Raw genomic sequence first — 24,444 nt, forward strand, 5'->3', positions numbered from 1 at the left:
GTCTTATGTCTAAGTTATAAGCCCGCTATATTCTAAACCCACAAAAAAACAACAAGCAAGCTATCGTTCTAGATGTCCTTCTTGTCTGGACATCTCAGCATCTAAGAACATCCTTGATCTGCAGCAAAATCAAGAAGCGTGTGCGTATACATCCAAAGGCCTGAAAAATTCCCCAGGGGTTCTCCATAAAATCCTATGCACTCAGAGGGTTAACGTGCGATATTACAATACTGCAGATCCTAGTTTGACTGACGAACACATTCATTGCTTCTATGTTTAAAAAAGTTGCAAATTAGCCTTAACCCTTTGAGGACCCTATTAGCAGCAAGTTGCCATCTTCGCAAACACCATGTGGTCATCTCATTCAGCAAAGAGAAATCACTACAAAGACACCAGAAAACACACTTTCTGTTCTGCCATTCAAGCACTGAGTGCTAGATAGATCAGATGAAACTGTTTCACATAAATTTGGAAAACAACCTCAGAGTCTCAAAGGGTTAAGCTAGGACTTCGAGTAAAAGGGTCTTATTAAAAGGGCGAGTTTGGGGAGCGAACAGTCTCGGATGAGCTCGGGGAGTAGTCTTCTGATTCCGAGTTGAGTTCAGGCGGAGCTGGCTGGGCCTTGTACCGGCTCCTCACATCCTGGTTGCGTCTTCGTCGGAAAACCTGCCTCTCCTTATCAAGAGCGGTGGTCTAGCAGGGGCATAAAATGAGAAAGAGGACAATTAGGCTGAAGGAAATGGCGAAAGGAACACTTTGGGGAACTTTCTGAGGTCCGAAACATAGGCTGGCCAACTGAACTGTCCATTTCTGGCTCACTTGTATTGACAACAGTCACCACAGTTGCGGAGCTCTCTGCTCCCTCCCAGGGCAGCTCTTAGGAGCACCTGGTCATGACCTCAGGAGACACAGGCAGGATGGATGATGTGATGGGTTCAACCTCTCCCCAGCCCTCCCCGGCCTTCCCCAAGCTCCACATCTATTCCCCTCGGTCGCTCCCAGGCGAGCTAGAGAGCCCCCAGTGAACAGGAGCCCCAGGCCCGTGTGTCTGACACGTGAGGACGCCAGGCGTGCCTCATTCATCAACATCCAGCTCCAGGTGGCTGTACAATAAAGATGAGAGGTGATGAAGTCGTCAGACATGGAAACAGAGCCACAAGCTCATCCCGTTCTTTTAGCACCTCCTCATTTGAAATGATCTTATTATCTGTTGATGAGGGAGGGTGGCCACATCTCTGGGAAGGACTGCTGTAACTTGAATGGAACCAGTGCCCTGAAATTGGAGACTGCTTTGACTGCAAGTAAACCAAACGGAAAGCCTCCCCTGGATTTAACTTTACAAAGTTCATTTTCATTGTAGTATGTGGTAATTTATGAAACAGAGATTCAATTATGTGGGTATTCCAACTCCGGGATCTCTCTGCCTCTCTTCCTGATGAAACCTCAGATCATCTCCAGGATGTGCTACCCAGCCGTGGCTCTGGAAGTTATTATGACATCAGAATTGGGAACGGCATGACTTCATTACAGATTTAATGGGTGTGGGGAGGAACGGGGTCATTACGGAGAAACCTTACACAGAGCGAAGAGTAGGTACAAAGCCTGAAGAAAAATATAGAACACATATAAAAGTTGAAGGCGTCCTTGTTTGAAAGTCTCTCTTTGAAAGGATGTAGCCTGGAGGTTATTCTGCTTTTAAGAGATTACTTTTCCTCTGTAGGGATATATACCACCATTTTTCCTCTTGAAAATTTACTGTTAGCTTCTTCAAAGAACAGAGATAAATTTATAGCCAGCCTGGTTCTGAGAACAAAGTGAAAACCAAGCCCCTCATACAATTGCAGTATAGCATTAGAGCAATCTTAGATCTAAAATGGGGCAATCAAAGTTCCAAAATGAAGTAATAAAGAGAAAAAGAGTGCCAGAGTATAGGACCAGTACAGTAAATGGCTTTGTTAGGGTGAACTGCTCTGCTTTAAAAACTATCCACAGACTGAAGAGCAGCGTTACAAATCAACGAGGAAGATAAACTTTAATAATTTACTTCTCGTTTCACTAGATTGTTAATACAATGATTCAATAACTGGCTTGTGGAAATGTCTACCTTTGATTCTTCTACTTGCAGAATTTTTTTAAGGACACACACACACACACACACACACACACACACACAGTTCCTGGTCTTCTACCCTCTGATTTTATGGTATTTTCAGCATCATAAACCCAAATTCCTAACTTTATTTAAAACATTGTAAAGTTACGACACATGGTATTTTGCTTTCAAAGCAAACTGAAAATGTTCTGTGCGCGTAGAGTTGAATGTTTGTAAAAAAACAGACGTCTATTTAGTCTGACTTACACAAAAACCATTCTGTAGTTAATCCAAGAGTAATATAAACTCTCCTCTTGGTCATAAAAAATATTTCTATTTCTACCTTCTTGAGGAAAAAAAAAGTCACTGGCATTGGACGCAATACTAAGTAGTGGACTGAGGCTTTCCGATGTGGGGGAAAAAAGCACACCCAGATTGTCATCAGGAATTGTGACTCTGCTCTGTCCATCACTGGCTATGGGAACTATTTACTCGGTTCTCAGTTAAATAAGGAACAGGAATAATCCCTTCCCGCTGTCCTCGAGTTGCTGTAGGTAAACATGGATGTGCAAATGCTTTTTAAATGGCTGAGATGCTCAGAAATGGAAGGCCTTGGTTGTTGTTTGTTTTTTGTTTTTTCCCCCTTCATAGTTGGATGGAAGAGACAGTTTTAAAATTAAATAACTGCAGATCAGAGGAAAACATGCAAAACAAAGCTCACATCAGAACTTAGCGCACCCTCCCTCCCTCCTTCCTCTCGTTGGCACTTTCTCCATGTTTACTGCATCTCCTCATAATCTACGCAATCCCTTCAAGTCATGTAGCCACTGAAATGGGCCATTTCCCCATAAATTCTGCAAGACAGCTAATGTGGGGGCTGGTGGCACTCAATGCTGAGTCCATGCTTGGGTGGTTCCATTCCCCCACTTTTCACTTCTATCTCTCCAGATCCTCTTAAGGGCAACCACATTCTCTCCCTGACTCGTCCTTCTTCTTGAACAACACTTGCCCTGACCCCTTGGACCAGTCAATTCTCACCACTCCTGGCACTTCCTCTAGTTAGCAGCTTTCTAAATGTTCGCCGCCTCAGTGGGTGAACCCTGGTGCTCCAATCTCCCTCGCTTTCAGCTGTAACACTAAACAGTAATTGCAGAGCAGTTGTTTTTGGAAATAGATCATGTCATGATCCTATGTCATGGAATATAAGGGTGTGAAGGTTGTTTCAGTTGGATTTATAGACTCTTAGAATTGTAACAGAATTTATCAAGCATTCTTTGTCCAATGCTCTGTCTTTATAAACAGGGAAACTGAGGCCCAGGCATGTGGAGAGACTTGCCCGAATAGCACTGCTCATCAGGAAGAGAACTCAGTTCTCCTCCTGCAGAAGGCCTGAGAATTTTTCCTCCATTTACTCTGATGTCTACTGAAACAATAAAATGCAGCTACCACATGCCAGTAGCTCACTCCTTTGTTCCAACCAGAGTGAGCTGGGGAGAAGACACTGGCCACAGGCAGCATCGAATGCCCAAAGACCAGGTTTTTCCCATGCCGATGGCCTGAGAACCCCTCTCTTTCAGGGAGAGCAAGCCAGGGTCCACTGCATGTATAATCCCATTCTGGGTCTGCTAACTCCAAGGGAGGCCCAAGTCTGATGACAGAGAGGCAGTTTCCTATCCACCCATGTCCTCCTAATATTCGCAAAGGCTACACAACTAATGACTGAAGTCCCAACCAACTTGCTTTCAAAGAGGCTCCAGAGGGGGTCCCTGTTTATAGGCCTCTCTTCCCTGGGTTCCTGCTCACTCGGCTTTCAGCTCCATGACTGTGGTTCATTTTAAGAATGTCTTCCTTCTCTGTGCTCCACGAAACCCAGTTTTGCTACCCCTGTGCACCCTGCCTGCACCACAATTGCCCCCAATTCACTGTCTTCTCTGCCACACTGTAGACTCTTCGAGGGGCAGGATCAAGTCTTGGGCATCCCCTCTGTGTTCTCCATAGTTCACAGCACACAACAAATACTCTGCAAACATGGCAGCTTTTGAAATATGGGGAAGTACCACAGAGGTCACATTATTTCCCTCCTGAGCACCCAACCCCCAGTTCATCGGGCACACAGCTGACAGGTCAATTATCCCAGGTCCAATTTATTTACAATTCCTCGTAAAGCCCAACACCTTGTCCTAACATTCACTATGTGCTCACAGGAAGAACTTCCAGTGTCTCGTTCTTGTAATTACTCAAAATGACCTGCAGACTTATTCTCCATTAGCGGACACTTGGTTTTCTTACACGGCACCCATCCACTCCGGTTACAGTTAACCATACCTCACTTTCCCTTTGGACATGTCCCATTCCTGTACTGTGTGGTTCCGGTGAAAATGACCATAGTCTCATCTTTGAGAATGAGGCAAGGATGGGATGGGCTTAGGACAGGAGCAAGCGTGAGCTTACTGCATTCCCCGATACCCACAACTGGGTCAGGATGGGCATCAAACCCAGTTAATAGGATACAAGGAGATTTTCACCAGGACCTCACTTTTATAATGAATCCCCATTTTTGAAGGATAGTAGGCTTGGCATTGCTTCCCACATCCTTGTAACATGTGAAGCTCCAGACTAAAGCCAACATTGGGAGGCAGAGTGGAGAGATGGAAAAAAACCGGGCCCTGACTTCGTGCTGAATCCATCTGTCACTGAAGCCAGACCCACCCTGGACCTTCCAGATTAGATGAAATAATAAATTTCTTTTTTGCCTAAGCCAGTTTGGTTTGGGTGTTGGTCACCTGCAATCAAAAAAGTCTTAACTGATGTGTCTCTGAGCACACTTCAATCCTTCTCGCCCTACATCTTGGTTCAAGGTGCTCACCTATCTGAAATTACGTCTCCTCCTTCCCATCCACTCAAATCTATGTTCCAAGATTTGATCAAATTTCACCTCCTGCATCACACTTTCTCTTTCTAAATTTCTCAGGCAAGTATTATCTTGACCAAACTTTTGGTACTTTTTGCACATTTGCCTCCTACTTAACTTTCTGTGAATATGCACCCCCCCCCATGAAGCTCCTCGATGGCAGAATCTGAAACTTCTTTGCATTTTCCAGAATGCCTAGCAGACTATGGCACACGTATTAGAGACATATTAAACATTTCTTACTTAATACAGGATTAAACTTTTTGAGATGTGCTTCTGAATAACAAAAAAAAAACACCAGAATCCAAAGCAACTGTATAATACCAAAAAAAGTAAGAACTTAAAAGGATCACAAGTCAATATTTAAGGATATGATATATGTGACCAAATGGTTGCATCCCATAATATTCTTATATATTTATCTATTCAATAACCATTTATCGTGAAATTCTCAGCACAGTAAGCACTGTCATATACCACATTTTAAAAATTTTAATTGTGGCTATAAAATGAACTTGCTTCTAGAGTATGTACAGTTCCAATTTTACACTTGAATTCTGTAGTCCCCATTTGTAGTTCAGGACAGATGAATTCAGCAAGGAAATAGAACAATGTGCTATTCCATAATTTTTAAAAAGGTACTGCTATAAATATATATATATATATATATTTTTTTTTTTTTTTCCCAACTGATCATTTTTATTTCCCCCTAAAAAAGCATTCCAAACATCATTTCTCCTCTGAAGTGCTGCCTTACAAATTTAAATTCTGGGCTCTTTCAATCTTTTCTGAAAGTCTGCTGTCCTCTTTATCAATTACCAAAATTCCCAGTATCAAGAAAATGGGGTCTCTTCTTCCTACTGCCTATCTCTATAAGGGAAGGTCGTCTTCAGGTAGAGCCTCGATGTTCCATTAAAACTTAAGACTTCTAACAGATTCATTATTTTATTAGTTTATTTCGCTCATGGTTTGTAGGTTTGTTAGAGCTGACATGAATGGACTTGCAACAGAATTCCCAAGTGTTTTCTCAGTAAGTTATCACTTTGTTAAGAACTCGCAAGAGAATCTGAAACCTGCATTATCACATTTTGGTGCTATTTACCACAGGTTAGAGGTGAGCAAGAAATCTCTTGAGATTCTGGAGTTGACCAGTAGGAACCAAATATGTAGCTCTAATCTAGTTACATAAAATACGTACCCAATAAGGACGACTAATCCTATGTACTGAGTTACAGCTAAATAATTGTGTACTGGGGGATCCTGGAAATCAGTACGAATAGTTGACCAAATAAAATGGTAAGGAGGAACTAATATAAACCTGTCCTACACAGAAGAAACTGTATATCCCTACCTGAGACTGTAAGCCCTTGGTTCTCACAGTGTTCTTAGGAGCTGTAGATCAAGTGTGAAAACTGAGGAATGGTAAAATCATGCCGGTTACTTTGGCAACTCAGGTGGCTGCACACGCAATAGTTGGAAATCTTAAGAGAAATTAATAACCATCAGGTTTTGGTGCCTGCCGTGATAACAGGCACGCACGAATGAAAGACAGCCCTTGCCTAATACTGAGGAAATACATTCCGACAATAGAGACATCTAATGACATCGGTCAGTGGCCGCTTGTATTACCATGAAATGATACTATCCTCCACAGGTACTTAGATATTTTAAATCTTTATCTCTGATGTTACATTTGGAAATCAGCATAAATATGGAGGACATATCCATCTACATATCTATGCGATGTTGAAGGGGAAAAACAGAGCATGCGGGAGGAAAGTCAGGAATGAATCAAGAATATGAATGAGAACATCAGCTTTGTTTCTGCCCGTCTGCAACACCTCCATGTCTGCTGTGTTTGTCTTGTCTGGTTGGCGTTGGCTTAATCCCCTTGGAAGCAGCAGTAGGGGTAAGTCAGGAGAACTAGCTTTTTGTCCTAGCTCAGCTGATGATGTGTCCTTGGACATGTTTCTCAAGCACACTGAGCCCTAGTTCCCTGGTCCGTAGACTAAAGGGGAAGTACAGTGCGTGATCCCTAGGGAAACTTTCACCTCCGAAATACTATGAATATGCTTAATATTGCCATCAGTCTACATAATGGATTACATTCCTCTCTTGGCAAACAATAGGCCTTGCAGTCTGTGGATCAAAAATAATTCTGTTCTGCAATGTACGCACAGGGCTTGCAAGAGATGCACCTCATTTAGGTTGTGAGGCAATGTCTTCTGTCATGGCCGTAATTATTGCTTTTAAGTAACTGCATTTTTCTGAGGCAAACATTGACTGCTTTTCCATTTTTGCTTTTCTTAATTTATTGCTGGCCATCACAAGTAGTCTTCATTTCATTAATAAAAGAACATTACTGCGCATTTTGCCTTTTAGCCCATCCATTATTCATACCACCAAGGAGACGGAACTGAGGATACAGCTGTTGGGGCATTAATCTAGGGAACCCTTCCCCTTGCTCGCCCTCACTCTGTAAGGACTGAGTTACGAGTTGCTTGCCATTCTGGAAATGTTTTGCCTGCTAGTAAAATTAAACTGCCAAATCAATTGAGATATCCACCCTCCTCATTTTATTTGGCTTACTTTCATGCTTGTTATGATTCTGTTTTGTTTCGCTTTAATACCCTTTTGGGGCCACGCCAGGAACTGCACTGTATCTGGACATTACAACATGGTATTTCCCTGAAGTGAAGATTGTTAAAATGGCAGAAGGACATCTCGTGGAATGAAACCTAGTCAGCTTCTAAGCTACTTTCTAGGTGTCTCTCTTAAAGGTTATTCCTTACTTTCTGGGACGGAGCGGCCCCCATGGTTCTCCACCATCTTCTTAAACACAGGCTCCTCCTGCTGCTCTATTCTTAATAGAATCCCAAATTGTTCTTGCTCTCTACAATGGGTTTCTGATGGCCTCCCACCAGAGGGTTAAAATTAGAGCCATTTACTGAGCTCAGCCTTCTAGAGGATAAAATTCATGTGCTTCCTCTGCCCTACAGACTTGATTTTTTCATAATGGAAGCTAAACTGAGCTGCCATCTTGGTTTTCCTTCATCATCCTAGTAAACTAAAGCACAACCACAACCATAACTAATCTGATGGAAATCTATGAAAATTTAGAATTTACTAAAGCAGGTAACTTATGGGTAATTCCTTTTTTACAAAAAACTTTTTAGCTTTACTGAAAGTCTTATTCCCAAGCTGCTATAAATGGAATACTGTCCTAGAGCATGTCCTATGTAATTTGATTGTCCATAGTTTAATTTACTCCAAATCCTTCAAAAACATGTTTATCCTCAAAAACACGTTTATCCTCAAAATTAAGGTTCTTCTATATTAATGGTCCCTTGATTATACAGTTGAACTGTTTATTCATTAATTTAACAGATATTTATTGAGAGCGCCCTATGTGCCAGGCATTCCAGTAAATGGTAGATACAGATTTCAACAAGCCCACCAGATGGTACCTTTTAACTTGGAAACATTTTCTCCCTAGAATAGTAGTCAAAAATTTTTTTCTGGGAAGGCCAAACAGTTAATACTCTAGCCTTTGCAGGACATACAATTCTTTAACCCAACTGCTCAACTCTGTCACTGTCTGGGAAAAACAGCCTTAGGCAATTTATAAATGAATGAGTGTGGCTGTGTCCCAATAAAATTTTCTTCACAAAAACAGGCAGCGGGCTCGACTTGGCCCATTGACTACAGTTTGCCAATCTCCGCCCTAGAAGGTTACATTTAAAACTTATACTTCCCTAGGATTTTTGGAAGAGACTACCTTAAGTAAAATTAATGCCACAAATCCTCATGAATCCTGTAAGTTACTCAGCAGTTTCTCCCAATCAGAGCATCAAGAAATTCATGTTCAAGTTTCATCACAAATGCTTCTACCTGCAGTAAGATCCGCTTGCTCAGGAAAATCTGTCTGCTGTGTGGAGTGGCTGGTTTTCTCATGGAAGTGAGGGAGACCCTGTGAGGGAAGCCATCTTTTCTGAGCGCCTCCTTTGGGCTGGGGTCTGTGAAAGCTCGTTGGCACAGGCAGCTCATTTAATCCTCACCACAGATTTGGGAGGTCAGTAATACTCTTCTCGTGCATATAGATGAGGAAAGGGAGAATCAGAGAAAACCATGTAACTTGCCTAAGGTCACATGGTGGGAAGAACCATGGGCTTCCTGGACAGGAACCTGGGCTTCCTGACAGCAAAGTCGCCTACTTTCCTCGCGCTGTGCTACCAATCTTGGCCCTACTTCATTTTACTTCACTTTCTAAGACTTTCTGATTTAAGTATCATGTAGCTGACACGGATTCGAGAATCGTTTAACTTCAGCAGGTCGACATTTACACTCTTTCTGGATAAAAAACAGTCTGTCAATACTTATAATTAAGTTCCTCATGACTACCCTTTCCTACATGCATACACCTAATAAAATCTGTAGTATATCAGTGACCATCACTGGGGAACGTTCGGAGTCAAAGTATGGCATGAATAAATACACAGATGAGGGCAGATTTTTTTTTTCCTTTAAATCAAAAAGAGGAAAAGAGATTCCTAAGCAAGGTCAAAAATAAATAGGATACCACCAAATTTCTGATCAATACCGAATCATTGAGGATGTCAGGAGAGGTATAAAATCTCACTTCGGTTCAGAGCCAATCAGTAGGTCTTGGAATGCCACAGCCACTGCTCATTTCAGTAACAAGAAAGTGACATTTTTAAAAGACAGAGAGATGTGGCTGGCATCCTCTCTTAAGGATGGAACTCTCCAACAGTGAGCCACCTGTTTGACTCGGGGAAAGGACGCAGACGTCTCACTCTTCCCAAGCTTCTCTCAATACCATTCGTGGAACGGCAGGGCAAGGCATTGCCCATCTTTTGAGCCTCTTGGCTTCACTTTTTAACATCAAGGCTGCAAACCCATACCTCCTACTTGCCTGATCCTTTTCTCTGTCATCACAGCGTGGGTGGGTTCTGAAGTTTAAATCTCTGCCTTCTGTAAGTGTTACACTCTGTTACAGAGGGAGTCTCAGGTGGGGCGTAGAGTTGGGTGGTTAATCCCTTGCTGGAACAGGGGCATCTGCTCGTCCTTCTGGCAGTGCTCTGACGCTCACCGGAGAGCGCCTTCTCAATGGCAGAGCAAGGCCAAGACAAAGTGCAGTGAAACAAACCGCAAGGCATGCAACTGGCTGTGGGCCTTTGGCTGCTGACTGAGGCTAGCCTGGGAGCCTTCCTGAACCACGCTGGGGTTCCTCCCTGGCTTTCGTGGGAACTCCTCTTTTAAACCCACACCAAGCAAGATGCATTTAACTGACCCCATTCCTTTTAACAGCCGAGCATGACAGCGTTTAATAGCCTTGCAAAGACTGCGCACGGCTGCTACCGCTCTGCCTCATTACTCACTGTTTCAGGACGGTGCTTGAATCCAATATGCACATTTTAGTCACGTCATGCCTGGGAACTCAACCACCCTTTTGTCCTAGCTCACCTCCGCGTTTTATCTCATTTAGCATTTTTAGCTTCTGTCTTGTTTTGATATTTGTTTTATTTAATTGGGTTACCCCGTTCTGGCCGCTGTAGAAGATGCAGGATTCTTCTCCATGTGCTGTTGGCCACAACACCTGCCACAGTGACACCTTCACTAGAGAGAGGCACAAAATACGTGTGACCACAGCCCCTTTGGATCAAGACGCATCTTCAGGACAGGGGTGGGGGGAATGTAATGAGATGTAAATGTTTTCCAGCTGCCTGCAGGAAGGCCAGGAGGGAGTGGAATGGCCCAGGCAGCTCATTCCTGGGGCAGGGTCCCCTCTGGACTCAAGGTGACAGGAGTAAGGTCTCCTGGAAAAACAGGCCAAGCACGGGGCTGCTCCCTTGGCTACAGCTTGGAAGCAGCAGCTCTCTGTCCAGAGGCAAGAGAACGAAGGAGAAAGAGGAAAATGGATACCCACCCTTTCTCCACCATCACCAAAAAGCCTATTAAGAGGGACATGACAATTCTGGGCACCGCGAAGAGATGCTTTTTTCCAGCCTATGCCCTGATGTGAGTTGCTTTACAAAAAGGAACCGGGACTCCCAAGTGTTCTGCTCAGAGTAGCAAAAACAGCCATGAGCACTTGTAAACACAACAATTGGGAGCGGGGATGTTTGCCTGTAATGATTGTTTATGTTGCAAGTTGGCTGCCACCGTGGTTAGACAAATGCTCCCACTTCCTTGGAGATGAAAGGCAAGCATTTGCAATCAGTGAGGAGAGTGTGTTCGTTCTGAGGCTAAATGGCATTATAAAACTTCCTAATTAAGCATATATGCCGATGAGTTTTTAGCATCATTTCTCCAATTTAACTTTACATACTGGGTGTGCTGTTTACTACAGCATTAACTATAAACATTGTTGTTACTGCCCCCAGCTGGAAAACAGAGCAGTTTATGTGTGGAAGAAAAAAGAGATTATCTCCCATCTGCTCCTGCCCATTATTCAGGGATGTGTCATTTCGTCTGCTGATGGGAACCATCACTAGGATCTTAGTCAAATGGCCTTTTTATACTCGGCTACATTTATTAATTATTGTGTTTACTTGGCATTTTGCTCCCACTCTTACTCCCTCACATTTAACATCATTTTCTAGCGTTTTCTTTTTGAAATTCGATATTTGTATGTGCCATTTTTATTACACAAACATGCACAACTGTAATTAGACATAGCTGATGCATATTTTTAGTTGTAGATCAACTTTACTCATATGTATTTGGCTACTATGCCTGAGGTTAGGAGGCATACAATTAAAAAAATAAGGGCAGAGCATGGTGTGATTCGATTTATATAAAGTACACAACCAGGCAAAGCTAATTAATGTGGATAGAGTCCTGGTCCGGGTCAGTGTTTACCCTCAGGGCTATGTGACCCTCCTGGGAGGGCCGTGATGGGGGGGGGGCGCGGGTGGGGATCTCTGGAGGTGCTAGAAAGGCTCTGTGCCCAATCTGGGTCCCGTTTTTGGGAATTCACTGGAACGTGCATTTGTGGTATCTGCACCCTTCTGAAAGCAGTTATCTCTCAATAAAAAGTAAAAGTCGGAGGGACCCTTTTCTATGTTAAAACTTCAAAAAAGAGTCTGCATAAAGGCAAATCGTGATTAATCCCCACCCCGAAAGGTTAAAAATAAAACAGAGTTCTTGCTATACCTATAAAGTTATTTTACTTAAGTAAAGAAAAAGGTTGTGTTGCAACTCTGGCATGCTTATCAATCTAGAAGATACAAACGGGCTCTGTGTAAAACTGATGGTGAAACATTTCATTTACGTTTAGGCGTTCTCTTGCTTTAAACAGATTTGGGAATTATCATGGTTTTAGTATACTGGACGGTTTGTCAAAGTGTGCCCTTTACTGCTTCCTTAAGTCCTTTGTTTTGAGTGTAGAAACAAAAATCAGGAATAATTAATTGGGGGTTAAAATTATATATTATATGTGTGTGTGCATATATACACACATATATAAACACACGCACATATATATTTCTCTTTCTGTAAAATTTAGTAGTCTAATCCATGAAAAACATCAGGTAGCCACTATATTACTGCACGTGGGCTCCATCATTTGGGGGAAACAAATACAAAAACCACGGGAGTCTTTCTTTGCAAACACAAAGATGTGGAGCTTTACCAGGAGATCATTTCAGAAACATTAAGATGGAGGAGAAAAGTTCCCTGGGACTTCTCACAGTAAAATTTTCAAATCACCAGAAACCATCCTGCCTGTGGATAACTTAAAGAGACACAAACAATGCCCCTTGAAGGAAATGCCAGGGCAGTTGACTAGAATAGAAAATGATTGGGAGAGAATTCTGAACCCAGTTTCAAAAAAAAAAAAAAAATCAATACCTCCCATACACAGTCCCTTTTGCTTCTGCAGATAAGCCAGCTAAGTAATCTGACAGTTACAAAATATTGAAAAATAAATTCATGCAATAGCTAGTACATAAAGGGATTTCCAGGGGGAGAGAGGGAACAATAAAATGAAAACAAAACAAAACAAGAAGGTGGAGAATTTGAAAACACAAGCTTACCAACACACACAATGCATTCTATAGCTCATTGTACTTGGAGGAGCTTCTACTGCTAACGTGTAAATGCATTGTTTCATCCATCTAGTAAGGTCAAGGTCGGGCTTGATGACTTTAAAATGACAGTATATACTTCTATAGAATGCACACTGAGGCGCCATTGTTCTTCCATTTGTTACAGGACAGAAGAGCACCAGAAATCATGGTTTTAATTAGCAACATCAGGAAAAGGCTTTGGCATTAATGCTAAATATACTGTCCTTTTAACTGTAAGGAAAATTGATACTGAGCATGTGCAATGGAAAGAAAGCTGGCAAATGTCAGTGTGAATAATGGGTGAAAAAAAGGAATGAGGGGGTGTGGCATCTCAATCAAGATTAAAATGAAACCGATAAAGCAGCATATGGACTGGATAACAAATCAAAAGCATGTTTATCCACTGAAGGAACTGGTTAATGGAGACTGCCAGCACGTTGCCATGGAAACACTGACTGTTGAGCTGCACCATCTCATACCTTATCCAATACATTCCTGGTTGTTGGTAGTAGTCCAAAGACCCTGATCTCTTGATGGTAAACCCGTGGTCCAGCTGAGCAGAGAGAAATGGGGGCAACTCAGTGGATCGACATTGTGCTAGAGAATTACGACTCCAGACCAAGCCGTTCTTCACCTACTATACACTGAGATACAGTCACCATGCCTCTTTTGCAGGGTGACTAGCTAATAGCCTAAAATCTGCACATTGAAAATAAAAAGGCAAGAAAAGGCACTAATCCCTCATGAATATCTCGGAGGCCAATTTGTTAGAATAGATCTAATTTGTCAGACAAGGTTTTGAATGCACATTTAATAATGTCCTCTCAATTTCAAAAGATATAAACACCTCTTCATATGCCATAGAATGGAAAATGCGTTACAATTAAATAAAGTACTGAAATCCGTTTTAGCCACCTAAGAGAAAGCAGATTGGACTCCCTCCTCCCCATCTCACCCCACCAGGCTTAAATCGGAGGGCTTCATGCATATGAAATAAAAGATGTAAAGGACCCTCACAAGTCACAACAGTTTGGATTTCTTTAAGAGTTAATCTTCAAAGGCAGAGCTACTCTTAAAGGTGAATCTTAATTACATTCCTGGGCTAAAAAGATATAATATAAAACAGTCAGTCAGTTTTCTTTCTGAAAATATAGAAAAGAAAAGGAAAAAGAGTTTTCACTGTATATTAAAAATGCGTATGTACAGTTAAGCGCTTATGAACCACAAAAGGTACGGTAAATAGAAGACAGGGTAAGTTCTCAAAGTTGTTCATCCTGGAATAAGATGTCAGCCTTTGGCTACCTAGGAATGAAAGATTCAATCCCCCAATTGGAAAACAGTCATCATGCTGTAGGCCCACTCCCCCATCCCACCCAGGACAGGATGCACCTTGCACGCTTTTCTTTCGAGAGACGCTCATGAGTGCTTTCAAGTGTGATAACGGTGCCATGCCCGTAGTCCCCACTTCTGAATTCACAAAGGCATTGCAAAAACATGCGGGGGCACCAGGCATTCGAACTAAAAACTGCTTGGAGGGTTTGGTGTTCTGATTATAATAAACTAGGCTATCCCGGTGTTCACAGAAGAGCAATGTGAGATTTTAATCCTTAAAAAAAAAAAAAAAAGAAGAGTGCATTTCGTTTCATGTAGGGGGAAAAAAAAATCCAAGTCCCCTTGCGGTTAGGGAGTATATGAAATCCCACGCTTCTATTTGAGTTCATGGAGTTGGCCACTTGGTAACTAGTCCTCTGTTGCCATCTACAGGCAAAGTGTCCCATAACAAGGACACACAGGAATGTACTAGTGCGACTGGCTCTCTGGGTAAACTCAGCTTCCCAGAATCACTGTTGTTTGCACACTGATTAGTATGGATTTGTTCAATTAGACGGAAATGCTCCATTTGCATGAGCAAAATGCAAAAGAAGAACTTTAAAGCATTAGGAAAATTATCGGTTAAAATAATAAACAGAATTAAATGAGGAAAAATAAATTGGAACTGACATCTTAGTCATCGGTTCTTCATCAAGCTGAGCAAATCTAATAATGCCTCCCTCCCTTCCTCAGCTCCCAAGAAGTCCACCGTTAAAATGTCATCTCTAATTCCATTTTATGTCTATAAATTGCATTTTAATAACCTTTTGTTTCCCTTTCTCTGTTCTGGTGTGTGGGTGTGTGTGTGTGTGTGTGTGTGTGTGTGTGTGTGTGTGTGTGTGTTTTAATCCCCCAACTACTGGGGAAGGTAGTAAAGGGACAAAGGAGTCTTTCTGAGAGGCAGTGTTGCAGTTTCAAGGACGGCAATGGGTTTCCCCCTAATCACATTCCCTGACCTCAATGTCAGAACACCCTTTCTCCTTTGAGAAGGGCTGGATGATCCCAGCCGGCCTCCAGCTGGTAATTACTCTCCTGGTCAACTTGAGGACCTCTTGCAACCTTAATATAAAGTTATCACTTGTCCTTTCTTTGGTCTTAATGATGGAGGGGGTAGAGAGCAGAGAAGGAAAAAATGACAACAGGAACAGAAAACATTGAGGTTCAGAACCATGAGTGCACGCTAAACTACGCTCATGTCGTAATTTACATCTGTGACTAGATTCTGTTTGTTATGACAGTATCTTCTTTTTCCTTTGTCACTCTAGGAAAGAAAAGGTGCCCTGAATTCCTTTATAAGCACTGCTCATCTCCAGTGGGTAGTTAGATTTCTAACTGAGGAAGGAGAAGTGCCAGTTACAGACTAATGATTTAACTGTTCATTTCCTGAAAATACAAGGTGATGGACACTACATTCTAAAATAGTAGAATTTTTCATTTTAAAGGGTGTATGTAATTTCCAAGCAATCAGTCCCATAGAGGCAGTTTAAAATAAAATACATTATTTGATAGCCTCTGGGGAGAGCATACATGCCCGTGGGACAAAAGTCTGTCTGAATGAAATTTATGCTGCAATCAGTTTTTTTCTATATCTATCAATAGAAGCCATCACAAAATTATATTAATTATAGGAATTTTCACATAGGTGAAATAATAATTATATTGCATTATTAAATTGCCAAATGGTGTGGACAGAATGCACCATTTATGAAGACTCCTCCTCTGACCTACCACTTACGTTCTGCCTTACAGCAGAATATCATTCTTTTGCAGAGAAAGCTTAGTTTGAATTGGAATACAGTTGACTCTTGAACAATGAGAGGGTTAGGGATGCTGACCCCCAGCACATGGAAATCCATGTATAAATTCTGACCCCCGAAAACTTAACTACTAAGAGCCTATTGCTAACCAGAGGAAACTTTACTAATAACATAAACAGTCGATTAACACATATTTTGGATATGTATTATAAACTGTATAAATAAAGTAAGCTGGAGAAAAGAACATGTCATTAAGAAAATCGGCAGAGAAAACACACTTACAGTCCTATATTTATTTACTTTAAAAAAGTCCATGTCTAAGTGGACACGCACAGTGCAAACCCGTGCTTTTCAAGGGTCAACTGTATTATTCAATGCCAGGGCTCCTTTCTCTTGTGGTGGTCCCCTGAGACTTAGTCTTTGCCCTGTAAGAATGGGAAAACTGCTGTGGAGTATCAGCTGACTTACCCAAGGCTATTCTGGAAGTTAATCACAAAGGCAGCCAAACTGGCCAACTTCTGATCCCCAGCCCCTCCCTACCACTGGCGACCTCTCCCAGGTTCTAATGGAGGGTGTGGACATTTATGAGAGAAAAGCATTCTGGAGAGGGTGCATGGCAGGCCAGAGTCTCCCAAAACAACCCCTGAAATTTACAGTTGTGCTCTTTCATGCTTGAAACACCAACAATACTAATTAACATGTGAATTGTGCTTTAGAGTGGGCAAGGCATTTTTCCAGGTATTTCCCCAAATAGTTAATTATTTTGAGTCTGAGTTAAGTTGATACTTTTTTTTCTTACATTTGTAGTGAATAAAGAAGATTCAATACACACATAACCAATGCGTAATCAGGCCTACACCGTCCATTTTGCAATTTATAAGTATACTGCTAGTTTTTACAGTTTCCATGGGAACATGTTAGTGATGAACGGAGGAACTGATATGGAATTGTATTCAAAATGGTCCAATCGTGATAGTTAGGGGGGGAAATCCATAGACCTTGATCTTTAAATACTAGTTGGAGTCTTTTGGAGATCTACTTAGATAAAGTTTTAATAAACCACATGGATTAGGTTTTGGAATTCATCCCAGTTTGATTAAAGTAGGATTTCTCCTCAAATCTGTGTTGTCTATCCCTGGGAAAATTGCCCTGAAGTTCCTGCCCTTAGTCATTATAAGACTCCCATAATACTGTGAACAAACCATTACTGAGCAACCAAGGCAAACTTAACCAGAGACTAATTAAAAGACCAAGAAAAACAGAAACAAAAAAACAAAATGACAGAGGTGGAAAAGCACCCTTCTCACAGCCGTAAGCCCTCAGAAGGAGCAGGAAAGCAGTCCTTTTCATGGACAAGCGTGCTGGCAGTCCATTCCAAAAGCAAAGTGTGGAATCGAACATTTTGGAATAGACTTATATCTTAAATGAATGATGAAAACAGAGTGTAGAAGGTCTGATTTCATTGAGAATTGCCATGAGATTATTACTTCCCCAAATTACTGACTGAATATTAGCCGAGAACAAAGAACGCTGACATCTAGAAGGACATGAAGGACAATGTACTTCTACACTGAATTTCCTTAGAACAAACTAGAGAGAGAGGGAAGGAAGAACGACTTTCAATTTTAAACCCTTAGCAGCATGGAGGAGCATCTGAAAGTCTACATTCGACTTAACACCGTGAATGGGTTCAGGAGCCAGTTACTCACTCGTAACTCCAAACACGGAATGCAAACAGTACTGGAAAGTGTATGCGTACATTTGTGCCACCTGCAAATTCTGGAAACTCCGATCAAATAGTAACGCAGCTCCGGAATGGACTGGATTGAATATGTTACCTATTTACCTTCTGTTTATCTGGAGCTCTTGTACAAGCAAAAAAGAAAAAGAGGAAGGGGATAAGACACCCGAAAAAGTGGTAAAACATTCAGTATTGCTCCTGAGCGCAAGATACTGTTTTGTAGCGTATATACTTTTTTTTAAAATTCAACATTGCAGTGTCTAAGTTCTTTGTCGAGAAAAGAAAAACAGCCCAAGTGATTTCACATGGAATATGCTGTTCAAATTTACATACTCTGAAAAAAGAGGAAATTATTAAAAACTCAAGTAATCTGGGACTTGAATATATTTACTCTAGAATATGACACCAGGAAGTATGAGGTTTCATTATTTCTCTGCCCAATTTAATCTTTGCCTAGAGCTGCTATCAAATTGCATATAGTGTATGTCTGCATGTATAGAACAGGAAAAAAAAAATCCTTGTGCAGCCACATCAATAAAATGGTAAATGGTAAAAGACTTTCAACTTTAAAAACAGAAATTTCTAAGGAGCAAGACACCTTTTTTTTCTTTGGGTGTTCGCAGCAGCTCAGTCTCACTGAAAATCTTACTGTGTAAGCCTTCTGCTAATGTTTTGGCTTTCATTTGGGTTTTTGCATGAACAAAGATCTATAGTGTTCCAATCTCTCTCTGCAGTGTCGTCTCTCTTGGCTTCCCTCTCCCTCCAGGTCCTAGCAAAAGGACACTAGGAACTCTTTTTCTCCGAGCCCCAAAGTTTGCATTGGCACAGAGTCCACTGTGGGGGAGGTTTTCAGCTTTAAAAAATAAATCATGAGATTAATATATACTGCGAGACACCCTGGAGGTGTTGGATAATGAGATGACTCCTAGGGAAATGTTCGGCAAAAACACATCATATATAGAAGCCCCAAACCTCCCCCAGAGCGTTCAGTGGTCGAGCTATCTAAAGAAATGACCCATTCTGCTGTCTCTGGGTGGAATCTCCTGAGTAATGCCTGTCTCTTAGGTGGATGGCTTTTAAAAAGTCATAGGTGGATATTTCAGATGCTTACTGCTATGACAGAAACTCCAGCTGCCGTGCTGTTCGGCTTGGGGCCTGTGTTGAAATGCTTCTTTATCTTTCCAGCTACTGACAGCTGATGTTCATTTTCGGGGAGGCCGTCATCCTGGAAAAAAAAAAAAAGAAAGAAAAAGAAAGAAAGAAATGAAAAAAAGGAGAAAAAGGGGGGGAAAATGAGATAAGTGGAAAATGAAGCCGAGATCTTCTAGTACCAAGTGGGAATCTTGGAATTCCTAAGATCTCAGAAATAAAGGAACCAGTGTCTTCTCATGAAACATCATTTTTGGAAGTAGGGCTCTGAGGTCTCGTGCATTTCCACAACTGCCCTAAAATTAATTTGCTGCGTCCTCTGACTCCCAGAGTTCTGTCCCTAAATAAAAGTTGTTATTTCTGTGTTTGGTTTCTAATAAAATTGATTTCAGCCAGGGCTCTCTAGGGACATATGCCAAAGGGCAAGTAAAATCTGAAAAACCAAAAGAAAAAAAAAATCAATGTAAACATCTTCTTTTTTTTTTTTTTTCCCTGAACCAAGAGTTTTTATCCTTTTAGCCCATCATTCAGGCCCCAACACGAGGAAACTGACAGTCCTGGGCTCATGCAAGCGCCCGTAAATAAACTCGGGCTGGTTCCACGGGTCCTCAATCGACCATTCTATCATCCCAGACAACCTTCCGGGCAAACAGTTCCTCCCTAAGTTTCCAATCCTCCTTACTGCCCTCAAATCATCTGTTATTTTGACGTACTTCACATTGAGGCTCATTTTAATGAAGGCTTCTGCTCTCCGCCGGCACCGTCTATGATGGAGGCTGGACAGATTGCTCCCCTCTGCTAAATACTCTGAGGACAACAATAACCAGAGCCGTAAGTGCGAGCCGCCACACCACTCACGGTGGAAAGGCTGCCCAACCCCAAAGACAGAGACTGCATTCTGTTCAGTACAGACCCCTCGGCTCTTCGCACGGTGCTTGGCAGACGGTAGATGCTTAAGACATATTTGCAGAATAAATAAATGAAGGGATAATAAAGTGTTTGTTACTATCTGTTAAAACCAAAATTCCTGGCAAGACTTCAATGCCATTCATCATTTTCCTTCTCTTTTTTCCTTTCCATCATTTTGCATGTTATTTCTTGGCTCCACCCAGGAAAATAAATGACTGTGTCCCTAGCAAAACACACTCGCTCTGCTACGTAACCGAGCCTTCCCTTCTTTCAGCATTTGGCTATTCGTGCCTTCAGGCACTGTGAACGGCGGGCTACAGTGAACCAGGCGCTGCAGGAAGTGGTGGGGAGAGACGGTGAGCAAAAAGAGGCATAGGCTTTGCTCTTTTTTTTTTTTTTTTTAAAGATTTTATTTATTTATTTGATACAGAGAGAGAGAGAGAGATCACAAGTAGGCAGAAAGGCAGGCAGAGAGAGGGAGAAGCAGGATCCCTGCTGAGCAGAGAGCCCGATGTGGGGCTTGATCCCAGGACCCTGAGATCATGACCTGAGCCGAAGGCCAAGGCTTTAACCCACTGAGCCACCCAGGTGCCCCATGGGCTTTGCTCTTATGGACTCTGCAGCCTCTCCAAATCACCTGTTCCAAGATATTTTTCCCCAAAAAGGCATAATTCAGTAGAATGGTTCTTCTGTAAACTCCTAATCGTTTTTCATTATATATATTTGCACTCTTTACATTCTTTTCGGTGTTAAGTGATTTCGTAGATATTTAACATATACATAAATGTATAGAGAGAGTTTAGGGATACACACACACACACACACACACACAAACACGATATATCATCAACTCTGAACTCCTGCTCTTTTGTATCACATCTTCCACATTTTCTGTAATGTTTAATATAAGCCCTTGTTTCAGTGCCCTGCTCACAGTGGATATTGAACTTGTGATATTCTTGGACTGATTTGTTAATGGCTAAGAGAAGGAACCATTATTAGGCTTATTAAGTCACATCTAAAATCAAATCTGGAAGAAGGATGCTTTCCAGGGATTGCAGAGTGATTTCAAAATTTTTTAAAAATCTGTACTGCGAAAAGAGTCAGAAATAAAGTAAAGGTCAATTAGGGTAACAGTGGGATAATACTTGGGGAGGGAACATTAAGAGACATAAGAAGTACTTACTCTGTCCTGGGCTATGCCGGGGATGGCAGCGGATGGTAGAAAAATGGTCTCTGCCCACCAGAACCTTGCTGGCTAACTGAGAGACAAAGTATGCACACACAAGATCAAATAATAAAGCCGATCAACAATTTAAGAAAGAGCTGTCGTAAGGCTTGGAGCCTCGTGGCTGAGCTACAAACACGGAAGGACTTCAGAGGAGAGAGGACGTATTTTCAGTTGCAAACAGAGCAGACCTGAGGAGGACTGTGGGATCCAGCCTGGTCCTTAACAAGGAAGAGCCACCGAGGCTTAGAGACGAGAGAACCGCTGTTTTGGTGCACAGATGTGAGTGGGAAACATCAGGGCCTGTTTGCCAAACAGTGAGTTAACCAATTTAGCTGTAGTTAAGAGTATGTGGGAGGATAATGATGGAGAAAGCTGAAAAAAACAAACAAACAAAAAAAAACAAAAAAAAAACCACAAAAAAAAAAACAGGAAAAGACTGGTCACAAAGGACTACCAGAAAGATCCAGAAATAGAAGCCTTAGTCTCCATTAGGGAGAAAAACAATGCTTTTTAATAAGCAAGGCGTAAGCAGGAAGTGAGGAGGACTAACTACCCTTAACTCACGAAGAATTAGAATTACGCAATCCAGAGCTTTAAACACAAGGGTGAAATTTTTTTTAATGGTGGACGAAAAATAGGCCGCTGGAACCTAAATTAGAATTTTGGAAGCACCGAAACATTGGACGAGGGATGAAATGATGGCCTTTACTGAGTCTTCCAAATATTAGTGTCATGTATCTGGCACAGGTTGGGGCTCTGTCTAAGGACAAGGGAGCAGCCTGAGACCGGGGTTCCCCATTGGGCCTCACCCCCAAGATTATACCTGTATGTGTAATCATCTCTTAATAGACTTCTAGGCTAGCTAGGGCAGTGATTTGTATGAGGTTTAGATTATCAACAAATATGAAAAACATCATCGGGAAGTAGGACGAAGGAAGGTTTTTCTCTTTAGGACAATACCACTTTGAGCATCTTTGCTGTCTCGGGATCAGAAGCTGCTGGAAAGGAAGAGCTGAAAGACAAGAGATGGGCTAATCCAAGTGAGGGGCAGGGAGGGAAGGGAAATGAAGCCGTTTGCCCTGGGTAGGTGCAGGTTTAACTGAGGCACCATGAAGTAAGGAGGGAAAGGGGGAGGCCCGAGTTTGAAGGTGGAGTGGGGCAAAGATAAAAGAGAAAGCCAGGGAGAGGAAGGTGACACAGGAGTTAACTGCTGTGTGGTTCCGGGCAAGTGATTTACACGTACAAGCCCCTGATGTCTCAGATGATCCTCTATGATGATATGCATTATTAGGACCATTTCGAAGATGAGCACGCTGAGGCCTAGCGAAGTTAAGTTAATTTGCTCAAAGTCACACAGCTAGAAAGTGGTTGAGTCAGGACTGAAGCAGATTGAAAGTATCCTTTCCGCAGCCCCACATGGCACCCACTCAGAGCACTCATTCAGAGCATGGGTTACAGAAGGGCTCCGTAAGAGTTAAATGGTAGGATTTGAGGAGTCGTCTTTCCCATGATGAAAGTGGCATGATGGTAAGGAGAAAGAAGGATCGAATTAGAGACTGAAAAAAACCAGAGACTACCCGGACTGGCCTCAGTGGAGCCCGGGAAGCGTTTGCACGGTGGTCAATAAGCGGGAGGCTGAGCGCTTCAGGCGGCCCAGAGGAATGCAGTTGACTTTGATGTCAAGGAGAGACTGGGTGTCCGTGAATCCGAAATGTGGCAATGTGACCTACGCTGGCCCGGCTCTTGAATCCTCCGTGGAGCAGGCAGCACCAGAAGGCCTGGCTGACCCTGGATGACATGAAGTTGCACTGGGTCACAGCGTGGTCCTATGAGCCATGCAGGCTATGATGAACAGGCTCGGTGCAAACAGAGAGAATAAATAGAAGAGATTCCGTAGGAACATACCCGTCCTGACTTACTGAGAGTGGTTCCTCCCCTGCTGCACGGTCCCACCATGGCCTCACTTCCCCACCAGTGCTGCCATCCCAGCCAGAACTTTCCTCTACCTGGCTTTTCTTCCCCCTGCCGGTTCCTGAGCTAAGAGTCTGCTTCCTCACCACCTTCGGAATGGACTTTGTTATTATTTCCCAGCTCCGTCCTGGTCTTGATCTCCTGTCAAGACTCTTAGCAACTCTTTTAGATATTGGGTCCTGAGGGTTCAGACTTCCAGCTTTAAATTCTAGTGAAGGTTTCAGCTTCCCTTGGGTTATTAGTTCATGTTGAAGCAATGAAAGTCTTAAAGCAACCCTCGAAAGTTGTCAGAAATGCTTCTGACTTCATAAATCTTAAAATATTTCAGGTTTTTTCCCCCCCAATGAAATAAGGTCTCTCAGAGAAGGTAGAGAGGGTGTGCGTGCATGGGCACGGGTACATGCGCGTGCGCGCACACACCCCTCACAGCAACTAAAAGTCTGCAGAGCTTCTATATCAATTTTGAAGGCTTTGAGCATAATTGGATTAAAGACATAAACAACCGGCTTTGCAACAACCGGGACCTAATCTGTACCTGAAGCATACAGACGGATGATGGAGATTTAGCTAACGTACTGTCTTGCATCAATAAAATAAATAGGGCCATTAAAAACATACATTTTTATATATACATCTTTATCACCGTTATTCTGAATAGATTGTGTGCCAAAAATGTGCTATGAATTTTCTAAACGTGACAAACCTGGCAGTATGTTACAAATAGTTATAGTATTATTACCATACGTTCTGGTATGTAGTTTCTGGGAGTAGTTTCTGAAGTTTGACATGGGCTGGTTGTGGTTTGAGGTTAGTGGTTTTTGATTTAGAAATTCCCATCTACCACTTGGCAGAGCATTGCAACTGACAAGAACGAAATTAGTTTGCAAAATGGAAAATGAACTCTCACAGCTGTCTGTAGGAGACCTAGCCTCCTGGTCTCCATTTCTGCAGCGGATGTTGGGGAGCAGCTGTGGGGAGGGGTGCGGGGGCTTGGATGTGAAGTCACTCAGTGCAGTGAATTCCCCTCTTTCCTCAGGGAAACCATTCCAGGGGTCACGCTTTAGAAAACCCTCCTCCCCTCGTGGATTTTTGTTTTCGACTCATGGATCTCATTTGCACTCAATTCATTACCAGGCTCCATTATTAGTAATATCTGTGAATTTATGAGAAGTACAGCAGTCTTGAGACGTTTACTACCAGACTATCCTGATCTAGTTTTAAA

At 42.3% G+C, this 24,444-nt stretch overlaps 1 protein-coding gene across 1 annotated transcript in view; it reads right to left on the minus strand.

Moving 5' to 3' along the window:
- Positions 1-528: 528 nt before the first annotated feature.
- LOC111158544 (doublecortin like kinase 1) overlaps positions 529-24,444 on the minus strand; it is a 353,224-nt gene continuing 329,308 nt past the window's right edge. Inside the window, exons 16-17 of the mRNA XM_022520639.1 lie at positions 19,074-19,187; positions 529-693 (exon numbers count right to left, since the gene is read on the minus strand). Coding sequence (XP_022376347.1) covers positions 529-693; positions 19,074-19,187 — 279 coding nt within the window. The remainder of the gene's footprint in view (positions 694-19,073; positions 19,188-24,444) is intronic.

The sequence above is a fragment of the Enhydra lutris genome, unplaced genomic scaffold (genome assembly GCF_002288905.1).
Source record: "Enhydra lutris kenyoni isolate GAN:26980312 unplaced genomic scaffold, ASM228890v2 scaffoldscaffold60, whole genome shotgun sequence".
NCBI lineage: Eukaryota > Metazoa > Chordata > Mammalia > Carnivora > Mustelidae > Enhydra > Enhydra lutris.